General features: G+C 45.0%; 1 protein-coding gene across 1 annotated transcript in view; it reads right to left on the bottom strand.

Moving 5' to 3' along the window:
• Window positions 1-6,245, bottom strand: part of ILDR1 (immunoglobulin like domain containing receptor 1) — a 33,963-nt gene extending 27,718 nt beyond the window's left edge. Inside the window, exon 1 of the mRNA XM_008146661.3 lies at window positions 6,191-6,245. Within this exon, the coding sequence (XP_008144883.2) occupies window positions 6,191-6,245 (55 nt within the window). The remainder of the gene's footprint in view (window positions 1-6,190) is intronic.
• Window positions 6,246-12,765: the final 6,520 nt, after the last annotated feature.

The raw sequence follows: 12,765 nt of genomic DNA, 5'->3' as shown, positions 1-12,765 counted from the left end.
TCAGTGACTCATCCATGTCCCCACATGCTAATCTCAGAGCATATGCAAATTTGGGTCTCAGATTGACAAATTTTGATGTCACTCATTCACATAATTTATTGGAGATCTACTATGAGCCAGGCACCATTCCAGATGAGGGGGGTACAGTTGCAAATAAGGGAGACAATGCTTTTGCACTATTAGAAGCTATACTCTTGATGGGAGAGTCAACAATAAACAAGTAAACAACTAAACATGATATTTCATGGTTAAGCTTTATAGGGTTGTTCAGAAACTGACACTGGTAGAGCTTTGAATATCAAATCCTACTATTGTACAAAAAGGGACAAGACAGGCACATGGATCCAAATACTCCTGCTAGGTCTTCTTGGTTGTTTAAAAGTCTAAATCAACCCCCAAATGTAAATCATCATCCTTCCATACAAACCCAGGCCTCTTCAATGCTTCCCCATCTTAGTGATGGGCAACACTGAAAACTAGGAATCGTCCTTGACATCCTTCCCCCTCACTCTCCTTATACAATCTATTATCAAATTGGGTGTATATATATATCTCTTAAGTATTTCTGGAATCTCTCTGTCCATCCTCACTCCCACCCTAGTATGAGTTACCATCACTTCTGGCCAGGATACTGCCTCAGCTTTACTGGTATCTGCTCATACTCTGGTTCTCAGCCATGTGGATTCCACACTGCTATCATTCTGCCAACGCCTTCTCTTTAAAAAAAATCTCCAAAAGCTGTCTACTGTTGTTAGGATAAACACAAAGCTTCCTACCATGCCCCATCTCCACCATGCACCCTGTGACTTCCTCCACTCATGTCAACATTCTTCTCTCCCCTCATACTCACTGAGCTCCTATCTAGCAATCTTGCACATGCTATTCCTTTAGTTTGAAATGATGATTCCTCAGTTTTCAATTCAAGTATCACTTCTTCAGGGAGGACCTCCTGAATGAGCAAAATCCATCTATCATATGTTGTTGTGGTACCCTATAGATCTTTCTCATGGCTCCTGTCATAGTTGTATTTCTGTATTTGCTCATATTTCCTTTAGACTTTAAGCACCATGGGGCCAGGGCCATGTCTGCTTTTGTTTGCCAGCATGCCTATTGGTTAATGACCCAGCATCTCATTCCACTACAATGTTATGCATTAAACATTTGCTGAGTAAAAGAACCAATAAATTCACATGAGACAGGCCAAACTGCTTGGAACAAATTTTAAGCGCTCTAAAAGTACAGAAAATAAATGGTTAACCATTTGTACGCCATAAGCGTCTATAAACACAAGCGGCGGACCTTTTTTAATTACATTCAAAATATCGTGGCAGTTAACTGGTTAAAGTTAACCATTTGTAGTATGGCCAAATAAAAAGCACAGAAGAAGGGAAGAGGGGATCACAAGAGCATGCCATATCAGTGGGACAAGGGCTGCCCAAGTTAGTGAGGCAAGAATGAGTAGGCCTTGAATTCCACATAAACAACTTTAACTCACTCTTACAAGCTATGGGGATCTAGTGGAGGTTCTTGGAGGATTAAAGTGAAGGTAGGAAAGATTAACCCAGGTAAGTTATCATTTGGGTAGACAGAGAGGTAGTAGCTTTAGAGGCAAGTAACTTTAAGATGTTTAAAGTACACTAGTGCGAGGTTTGTCACCTGGAATAGAAAAAGGGTAGATCCTGGGATTAAGCAACAGAACCTGGTGATTAACTGGATTTGGGAAATTAAAAAAATGTCGAAAGTGCTTTCCTCTGACCTTACCTTGCCCTAAGATTTACACATCAGAAGATATAGAAATAAGGACTAGAGGAAGATGACATGATCAGAGCCTTCCCAATTCTTAAAACACACAATCTTATTTCTCCCCCGAGGATGTCAAATAAGGAAGTAAAGTATTAGGCTAAAAAAACCCAGGCAGACGATGCATCAATTACCTGACATCTCATTCTAAAATATTCAATAAGCAGCATTTAATTAGACATCCAGGAGGCAATCTATTTCTGTACCTACATTCTAGGATTTAATTAAACAAAACAAGCCTACACCATGGCATGAAACAGATGAAAGGGCCATGGACTAAGTGAGGGTGCCAGAGTTCTGATCTCAGTTCTCAAGTTAACTCCATTGTGTCAACCTGAGGTGGGTGTCTTCCCTGAATACAGGTTTCCCCATCTGTAAAACTGGCCGGGAGGGGAAGGCAGGAACTGGGAGTGACTTCTACTTATGTTCACAAACTCCTGGGACTCTGGGGAAATATTTCAGGAGGTCCAAGGCTGGGGGGGGGAGGGGGGCGGGAAGCCAAGGGAGCTGCCGAGTAGGAAGCCTCCCACCCACCTCCCACAGGCTCCTCACCCTGAGAAGCTCCACTTCTCTATCGACTACAACAGGGATCAAGATGTCATTAAGTCTTCAGTAGGATCCTAACCTTCATTCACACCGCTGAGTAAAAATTCTGAGTTCTAGATGCTAAGAACCTTGTCCCTTAGGATTCAGCGGTCTGATTTCCCAAAGAATCATATTACATGCTGATAGCTGCGTGGATCTATAAGTTAACACCATTCTAAGATCTTAAAAGGTTTTCACAAAAGCACAAATGACACACCTTTTTAGAATTTGGGGGTAGAATTGAACTTTCATTCCAGGAATAAACTTTGAGGTTGGGTGAACATAACCAGAGCTTGTCAGCCAGTAATAAAAAGGGCTGCAGGTACTTACTTTCGCTTCATCTTAATGTTGTGTTTTAAGAAGCAAGTATTACTCGTGTGATAAAAATTTATTTCTTTGTAAAGAAAAAAAAAAAAAAGGTGTGACCACTGATCTCCCCACAACTCAGAGCACAGGGCCTGGGCTAACTTCCCATGACTCCTTGACCTCAGAGACTTCGTCAGGGGCCCCAAGCCACACCAAGTAGCGAGTACCCAAATCTGACATCATTTCACTAGTGGCCCGCACTTTGCAACTGCAGAAACTTGGATGCTAATAAGAGGATCGGGTTGACTCCTCTTTAGAAACAGAAGTGAACAAGGTGATGGACAAAATGAACACACTCTGGTATAGGGGTTTCCAAAGTTCATATTCCCAGTTGCAGTGGGCCTTGAGGAAATCAACTGATTGGATTTTTCTATTTAATGCTGTTAATTTGGGGAATATTTCCTATGAACTTAAATGTTATTAACATAATATTTGATGTCAATTTGTTATTCTTATACCCAACATAGTAACAGGATTTTTGTTTCTATTTTAGAAATCTTACAGATGTGTTTACATGTCATAATGTAAGCGGTATTTCTTACTGGGAGCTGTGAAAAAAAACACACGAATGTTTGAAAAAACACTGCTTTGGTAGATGATACTGGGAGTGAGAGAGGAAGCGGATCTTCACCAGTTTGATCTGAGGGACATTTTAGTAAGTTTGGTTTAAAAATAAAGAAGTGAGGGCAGTGGGGAGGGACCCAGTATTTCCTGAGTGATGACCATGTTGTAGACACTGTGCTTGATCTTCACCCACCCAACAAGAATTGGTCTTTCGGTGGAAGGGAAGGGAGGAGAAGGAAAAGGGCTTGTCAGGGATTTCGCCTGTTTTCTAGATGAAGGGAGATGCCTTCAAAGTTACAACTAGCAAAAGGCAGATTCTGAAATCCAACTTGACAGTCATTTGACTATTAATTGCAGTTTCGTAGCTGTAGTGAAGGGGTAGAGGAGCCTAAGTTGTGTCTTTAAAGTTAGCTTTATAAAATCCCATGTGGTTCCAAATCATGACTGCCACTGTCACCACAGCTGATATTAAGTCCTCACTCTGTTCCAGGCACTGCGTATTAACTGCTTTAAAACCTTCGTTTCATTTAATCCTCACAAAAGCCTTATGAGCTAAGTGCTATGATCATCCCAGTTTACTGGAGGCGTTTAGCCGTTAAGTAAGTTAACCAACATCATGGATGCAAAATCCGAATGCACATTAAATAGTTGAATGTATCTTTATTTACCTTTCCTGCACATATTCAGGAAAAAGGCCTGCTAAAAGAGCTATTTACCCCTCCAAGTGCTGGAATCAAAACAGTTGAAATCTCAATTTCTGACCTCTGAAATAAAAGGGAGATTAGGTGTTCACTTAGGACTCGACACATTCAGCATTCTCTGGGTTTAAAATGTGTTACGCAGATAGCCTCCCATTTAAAGAACGCCAGGCAAACACGCAGTCTTTTTTACTTCAGCATCCTGACTACATACACTGCAAGGCTGCCTCATAAACACCCAGAGCAGCATTTTCTGAAGTCCCTGCGCATTTAGCAATGTGCTTACTAGAAGAATATACCATCTGGTCATCATCACTATATTAGAAAAATGTTCATTGTTCAATATTCTTCATAAAAACTAAATAGCTTGTAAAACAATATGCTGGTGATTTAAGGATTGGGGTTTATACCCTAGGGCAGTGGTCGGCAAACTGCGGCTCACGAGCCATGGTTTGCCGCTCTGTTGACCGAGTTTGCCGACCACTGACATAGACTCTCGATTCCAATAATTACAGGCTGTTGTTGTTCCTTGTGATTAAGCCCCTATCCCAGTGGTCGGCAAACTCATTAGTCAACAGAGTGGCAAACCTCGGCTTGCAAGCCGCATGTGGCTCTCGATCTGCAGTTTGCCGACCACTGCCCTAGTGGGATTTTTATCTGTAAGGCTTCTTTTCTTATTCTATAGACCTGGATGACTGCTGGCTACAAAATCTGGCCCCTTTCAGCTCAGGAGCACTCAGGATGGAGGGCCCGGGGGCAGAGGAGGGGGCAGATCTCTATTTTCCTAAAAAGGCAGCTCAAGCAGCTTCATAAACCCTTAGTTGCTGTGGACTTTGAGCTATACGCGGGAGGCACAGAAGGGAAAACTGTGCAAAATTGTGAGATTTTTATGAATTTGTTTTCATAGTCAAACTGATGACTGCCCTGGTGGAATTTCAGGCACTTTGATTTAGGTAAGGTTTGCTCCATTTTCTTGTGTATTGTGGGTGTCCAACATCTAGTTTTGTCCGTTTCACATCATTTGTAGACCCTATATCCTGCGGAAAACGTGGTAAGCTAGAGGACCTTAGGGATACCAATTTTCTAGTTTTTCTACCCTTTGGCAATCCTCCTTCCCTCAGCATTAAGCTTAAATTATTTAGAGTCTTGCCTGAATGTGTTTTTGTTACATCTGAGTGATTTTCACATCCCATTAAGCTTGTAAAAATGGAATTCTGCCTGTACCTTCATATTACATCTTTCCCCTCAAAAAATACAAGACTGAAATTGGTCTGTGGGCAAAGTGAGCTGACCACCCATTGACAAAGAGGTAAGAGGGCAGTTATTCTTAAAAGAGAGGGAGAAAAAGATAAAAATGAAACAGTGGGAAATGATACGTTCTGGTTTGCAAGATCACACCGACATCCCCACTGAAAAGGGCTGGAAGAGCCTGCACATTCAGCTAGCCTCTCCTACCTGGTTCCACTCCTGCAGACACACACTTCTGTCATCTCCCCGAGAGAGTAAAACCAGACACAAAGCCAGGCTTTCCAAAGCAGGCAGGGGATTGGCCTAGAGGTTGAAGACGAGTAGAGGTGAGTGTTGGACCCCTGAAGGGGAGATACTGAGCAAGGGGGAAGTCAGGGAAGCGGGTGAATAGAAAAAAAAAAGTAGAAAAGTGACCCTGAAAAGATTAGCCAAGAGCTGAATGCTGTAGTCCCGTAAAACACCTTCTGAATCAATCATACCGAACATCGGTACATGCTTGAGGACACATTATAATCCCCCAGGAGGGAAATAAATGCATTTCTGGGCCACTATGGTTGTCACTGTATCTAAAACCTAAAAGCAAGTGTCAGATGAAAGGGAAAAAGTGATTAGGCATTGTAAAGGTGGTGTTAGGACATCTACCAATTCCGTTTTAGCGATTAAGAAGTGCCTATCGACTGGAGGAGGGGCAGCCTAGAGGTTTCCTTCTCCGTTGCACCTGTTTCTGAAGGGCCTGGGCGAATAAGAGAGGAAAACAACAGGTTCCCACAGGTAACACCATCCAGTCCCGCACCTCCTGGCGCCCCTGCCAGGAGCCGCCGGAGCGCGGCCCAGGCCTCGGCTGCCCTGCGGGCGGCCAGCTCTGCAAGGCGGGCAGCGCCGGCTCCGGCTCCTGGGGCCCAGGGGGGACCCCTTGCCCCACGGCTCACCTGTCGGGAGCCAGGTGAAGAGCAGCAGCCAAGGTGCGGGGAACTCGAGGCCCATGCCGGCCCCTCTCTGGCCCCTCTCAGTTCCGGGGCTGGGGCACTGCCCTTCCCCCTCGGCGGCCGCCCCAGGACGCAGCACCTCCGCCGGATCCCTCCGCTGTCGCTCGGTCGGCGGCGCAGGCGGAGGCCGGCGGCGAGCAGGTGCGCGGCTCAGACCCACCTGGGCCGCTCCCCGCGGCTCCGCCCCGCACCCCGCCCGCCGCTTCCTGCCCCGCCCCCGCCCCCGGGGCCGCGGCCAGCTCTCCCCCCGGCGCCGCCCTCCCTGCGGGCCGCCAGGTATTTCTCCTCCCCGCCAAAAAGGCGGCTCCTGACCACTTCTCTCCAAAGTTCTCAGGACTTCTACCCCTAGATCATTTATCCCCCGCGTTTTGTAGAATTCTGTAAATAGAACTTTCTGGGGAGCGTTTCCTATGTTTTTCCATTCACTCCCACGTGCTTGGAAAACATTCTTTTTCTTTTTTCTTTTTTCCCCCCCACACTAAAACACACTAATGTAAAGTTCACACATTGTGTCTATTCAGGTTTTCTAGAAACTAAAGATATAGCACATGAGCTGAGAAATAAACTTAATCTTCGACTATGATAAAAGTAACAGGTGTTTATTATAGGAAAATTAGAAAAATACAAATTGATGGAACTAAGTACATCCTGCGCCCACCGCTGATAGTCAGGCATTGTTAATGTTGGTGTATTCCTTTTTACTATTTCCCATCCTGCATGCAACTCAGCGGCCCCTCACAGACCTCAGCCCTCCCAAGGTCAGAGCTTCTAGGTCTCTTCACAGCAGGCCACGGAGGGCATCATTTGTATTTACTTCTTCCTTGGCAGGAACTCACAGGGAGGGGAAAAGAAAAACAGGAGGAAGGCTCACTTTGCCTTTAGGAACCAACCAACCAACCAACCAACCAGCCAGCCAGCCAGCAATGTTAATTTGGAAAATCACCATACAGTAGTCAATGTAAATAGACAGCAAGCCGTTTTATAAGCCTCTCCCTTATCAGGGATTTTTCATCATGCTCCCCCTTCTGTAACATACACAGTTCTCCTCCCTCCTAGCCACCAGCTTTTTCCTCAACAAAAGAATTATAAAGATGCATTTAACATGGTTTCTGCTCCTCAGGAAGTTTCCATTCTGGGCACGGACCTTAGAAGTCAATATTATTTCCCTGCCCTGCCCTGCTCTGCTCTGCAGAGTCCTCTTCACTGATGTTACAGGTGTCCCTGCCTCCCCTGCCCACAGAGGATTACCCTTGTCATGAATCTGATTGGAGGTCTCTACACAGTCCCTTCTCCCCGTCTTCCCTTCCCTCCCCCACCGCCCCCCCCCCCCTTCACTACTGGGTCTGACAACTGGTTCCCCAATTGGGCCTCTCCACTTTAAATGTTTTTCTTGTAGTTTCTTCTCTTCCAGAAAATGGGAAGTAAATTCAGGAAGTCATGGGCAAGGGCAGATGGTACAGTATGTTTAAGATAAGGTGACCAGATTTTAACATTGGTAAAGCGGGACACCATTGACCAGGGGGGGGGGGGGGTTCTTTTTTTTAAAATATATATTTTATTGATTTTTTACAGAGAGGAAGAGAGAGGGATAGAGAGTTAGAAACATCGATGAGAGAGAAACATCAATCAGCTGCCTCTTGCACACCCCCTACTGGGGATGTGCCCGAAACCAAGGTACATGCCCTTGACCGGAATCGAACCTGGGACCCTTCAGTCCGAAGGCCGAGGCTCTATCCACTGAGCCAAACCGGTTTCAGCCCAGGGGGTGGGGGGTGGGGTGGGGTGGGGCTCTTGATTAAAAATTTGGTCTATATTGTAATCGCTTTGGGTTTTTTTAATAAAAGGAAATTCACTTCTTAGATCATCGTTGAATTTGCAACCTCTTTTCTTACTCATTATGTTAAAAATCTAAAAAAATAATTTAAAATTATATTATAAAATATTATATACATATTGCTTAAAAACACAGTAAGTAGGTACATAATTACATGAACATATTTTATTGTTAGTTTATAAATTAAATTAATTTGATTGTTATAAAGTAACTATATTTTAAAAATTATTTTAATCCTATATTTCTTTCTAAATAATAACAATAGTAACTTGTATTATTTTTCCTCTGAATTTGCCGTAACATAAGTCGTGTCACTTTCAAGGCCGGCGCTAGACTTTTTGCCGCCACTATAAAATATAAATAATACGAGTACTGTCTGCTAAATTCAAGAAAATTTATGTATTTATGAAATAAATAAATAAATTACTTACCTAAATTATCTGAATAGCTGATTTGTAATGACATCACTTGTTTAACTAGCTTACTAGCACGCGGTACGATGTGTATCGTCTGAGAGACAGTTACAAAATGTTTTCGTCGTTGCCAATCCCAAAAAATGCCATTGTTCATTAAGTCCAAACAATGGTGGTCGAATTCTAACAACTGATCAACAATGCGAACTTTGATAAGCAGTTCTCGATAATCAGTTCTCAACAATTATTTGTTATTATTGAAGTTTAACATTATAAAATTAACAAAAATAATATAAAACTCATATCCTGGCTAAATAGCCACATGGCTGCCGAAAACCGTATATCCCCTTCCCATTCTCCCGCCATTCCCTAGCTTGTCGTGCATTCTTTCCAAAAACCGGGACTTTTTTAAAACGCCGCGGGACGCGGGACAAATTGTTAAAAATCGGGACTGTCCCGCCAAAAGCGGGACGTCTGGTCACCTTAGTTTAAGAGCCTTTAGATCTTGCACTGTGGGACCCCAGCACAGCAGCAGCAAGATGCAATGTGAGTGAGGGGTGCTCTCCTTCCCCTCTCCAGAGACCCTGCACATACTCCCAGGAACATTGTATGTGTCTGAGTGTTTGTGACCCTGAGGGATTTGTGTGGTTGCTGGCTTATTGAATTGTTGTGGGCAAATTTTCAATCTCAGTCTAAAAAAGTATGAACACTCTCCTTCCCACACCTACACCCATGCCCCTCAACCCTTGCTTTGGTTTAAAGGTCATTTTAATATTCATTGAAGCCAGCATTTCTCCATGTTTATTTCATGGGACAGTAGTTTCATGGAATGTTAATAAATAGTATATGGGGAAAAGGCTCTGTGATCAAATAAATTAAAGAAATGCTGGATTAAACTAAAACATTTTTTTAAGAACTTGTCAAAAACCCTTAGGGTGCTAGTGTACATTTGAATTTCCAAGGGAATATTTCACAGCATTATTCAATCACAATTTTTTACCCCCACACATATCTCAGGGCAGATGTTCCATGGAACATATTCTGAGAAGTCCTAATTGGCAGGGGTTGGAGACTTCTCTAGGAACAACAACAACAAAAACAACAACAACAACGACTTTAACAAAAGTTATCCAAGTGCAAGAGAATTAGAATTTTCTTATTTTCTCTTGGGAATCACTTAGTTGAACTTCTACCTCCATTGCTTCTCTTGGAGTGAACTCTTTATGGTTAACTTTTTATGTTCCTTGGTCTATTACACACATCTTTTTCCTTCACTTATGTATTACATACCAAGCAATGTTCTACAAGCATTATCTCATTAAATTCCCATAATCCTATCTAATAAAACAGTAATATGTAAATTAACCATCACTCCGCGACAAAATGGCGCCCATGGGCACAAGATGGCGGCGCCCAGTCCTCTCATCCCTGCCGGAGTCCCCCAGTCCACCCAGCCTTGGCAGCGCAGGTTGTCCAGCTCGGAAGCGCCTGCGCCCCCACACCATGAATCCCGCCCAGCGGTGGCAGCCTGGGCTGGGGTCTTAGCCTGCGAGGGGTGCGCACCCCAACGGCACGATCCCCCTCCCAGCGGCCATAGCCTGGGCTGGGGTCTCAGCGTGCCAGGGGCGCGCACCCCCACAGTGCGATCCCCCTCCCAGCAGACTTAGCCTGGGCTGGGGTCTCAGCATGCGAGGGGCGCGCACCCTCACAGCGTGATCCCCCTCCCAGCGGCCATAGCCTGGGCTGAGTCTAAGCCTGCAAGACCGCGCACCCCCACAGCGTGATTCCCCCTCCCAGGAGCCATAGCCTGGGCTGGGGTCTCAGCCTGCAAAGGGTGCAATCCCCCTCCCAGCAGCCGTAGCCTTATCTGGGGTCTCAGAGTGTGAGGGGCGCGCACCCCCACAGCGCGATCCCCCACCCAGCGGCCATAGCCTGGGCTGAGTCTAAGCCTGCAAGACCGCGCACCCCCACAGCATGATTCCCCCTCCCAGGAGCCATAGCCTGGGCTGGGGTCTCAGCCTACGAAGGGTGCAATCCCCCTCCCAGCAGCCGTAGCCTTATCTGGGGTCTCAGAGTCTGAGGGACGGGCACCCCCACAACGCGATCCCCCACCCAGCCGACGTAGCCTGGGCTGGGGTCTCAGCATGCGAGGGGCGGGCACCCCCACAGTGCGATCCCCCTCCCAGCAGCCATAGCCTGGGCTGGGGTCTCAGCGTGCGAGGGGAGCGCACCCCCACAGCGCGATCCCCCTCCCAGCAGCCGTAGCCTGGGCTGGGGTCTCAGCGTAGGAGGGGCGGGCACCCCCACAGCACGATGCGAGGGACACGCACCCCCACGGCGTGATCCCCCTCCCAGATGCATAGCCTGGGCTGAGTCTAAGCCAGTGATGGGCGTGCACCCCAACAGCCTTAGCCTGGGCTGAGTCTAAGCCTGTGAGGGGCGCACACCCCCATGCCACGATCCCCCTCCCAGTGGCGGCAGCCTGTGGTCTCAACCACTGAGTCACACCAGCCAGGCAGATATGGAGAAGTCTTAAATGTTTCTTTTTTTGTTACATATATTTTATTGATTTTTTACAGAGAGGAAGGGAAGGGGCTAGAGAGCTAGAAACATCTATGAGAGAGAGACATTGATCAGTTGCCTCCTGCACACTCCCCACTGGGTATGTGCCCCTAACCAAGGTATATGTCCTTGACCAGAATCGAACCTGGGACCCTTGAGTCTGCAGGCCGATGCTCCATCCACTGAGCCAAACCAATTAGGGCTGTCCAATATGTTAAAGAAAAAACCCTATCTAATAAAAAGAGAATATGCAGGGGAGGGCATTTGGGGGTGACCGGGTTGTCAGGGGAGGGCAGTTGGGGATGATCGGGCTGGCAGGGGAACAGGCATCGATCAGGCTTGCAGGGGAGTGGTTAGGGGGTGATCAGGTTTGTAGGCAGAAGCGGTTAGGGGCAATTAGGCAGGCAGGCAAGCAGTTGGGCGCCAGCAGTTCCGGATTGTGAAAGGGATGTCTGACTGCCTGTTTAGGCCCGATCCATGGATCGGGCCTAAACAGGCAGTCAGACATCCCCCGAGGGATCCCAGATTGGAGAGGGTGCAGGTTGGGCTGAAGGACACCCCCTCCCCCAGTGCACGAATTTCGTGCACCGGGCCTCTAGTAGTTGTATAACATAAGAACTGTTAATCACATTTTAAAATAGTTTTGATTCATCCAAACCAATGGCTATTGTACTGCTCTTGTCATTTTAAAAAATCTTATTTGTTAAAAGTATTACATACTCTTTTCCCCATTGACCCCTTCTAGCCTGCCCCTGCCCCCCACCCCTGGCCTTCACCACACTATTATCTGTGTCCATGGATTATGGATATAGGTTCTTCTCACTCACCCACCCCTGCCTCTGAGGTTCAACAGTCTGTTCCATGCTTCTATGTCTTTTTGCTGGTGGTGAGTCCTGCCTTCAATTTGTAAAAAACACAACATCTGTGAAGCACAATAAGGCGAAGCACAATAAAAGGAGGTATGCTTGTATCTTTTCTTGATACCACAAACAAAACTCCAAACTGATTAAAATCTGTTACAAGAAAAAAAATTTAAGCTTTTAGAAGAACATCGATAGAATACCCATATGATCTTGAAGAAAAGAGTAAATTCTTAAATAAAAACAAAAAGAATAATTCATTAAGGAAGACATATATAAGACTATAATATTAAATTTAAGAGTTCTACAAACAAAAGACAACATATACAAAATGAAAAAACAAGTCACAAACTAGAAATAGATATTTGCTATGCATTTAAAAAGCAAAAGAAATATAACCAGTAAGATTTTAAAAATTTCTAAAAAGTAAGTAGGAGACAACCCAATGGTAAGGGAGATGAACAGGCAATTCACATAAGAGAAAATCTGATTAACTATTAAGGATATTAAAAGATGCCCAACTTGACTGGTAACCAGAAATCATAAATTTAAAACAATAAATGCTATTTCACATCTGGAAAATTGGTTAAGATGTAAAAGTCTGAGCCAACCAAATATTGGTAAAGATGTAAGAAGTTTAAATTGCCTCAACTACTTTGGAGAAAAATTTGAGAAAAACCTCATAAAATTGAAGGTGCACATGTCCTATAACCTTGTGATTTCCCTTCTAGAGGTTCTCACTCTGTGCAAACAGATACATGTGCAAGGATGTTCATTGCAAAGCGATTTGTGCAAAACTGGGAAACAAACTTTTCATCAAGAAGAATAAATAAATAACCTAGGGCTTAT

Source organism: Eptesicus fuscus, chromosome 3, assembly GCF_027574615.1.
Source record: "Eptesicus fuscus isolate TK198812 chromosome 3, DD_ASM_mEF_20220401, whole genome shotgun sequence".
NCBI lineage: Eukaryota > Metazoa > Chordata > Mammalia > Chiroptera > Vespertilionidae > Eptesicus > Eptesicus fuscus.
This window is presented reverse-complemented; position numbering and strand designations above follow the sequence as displayed.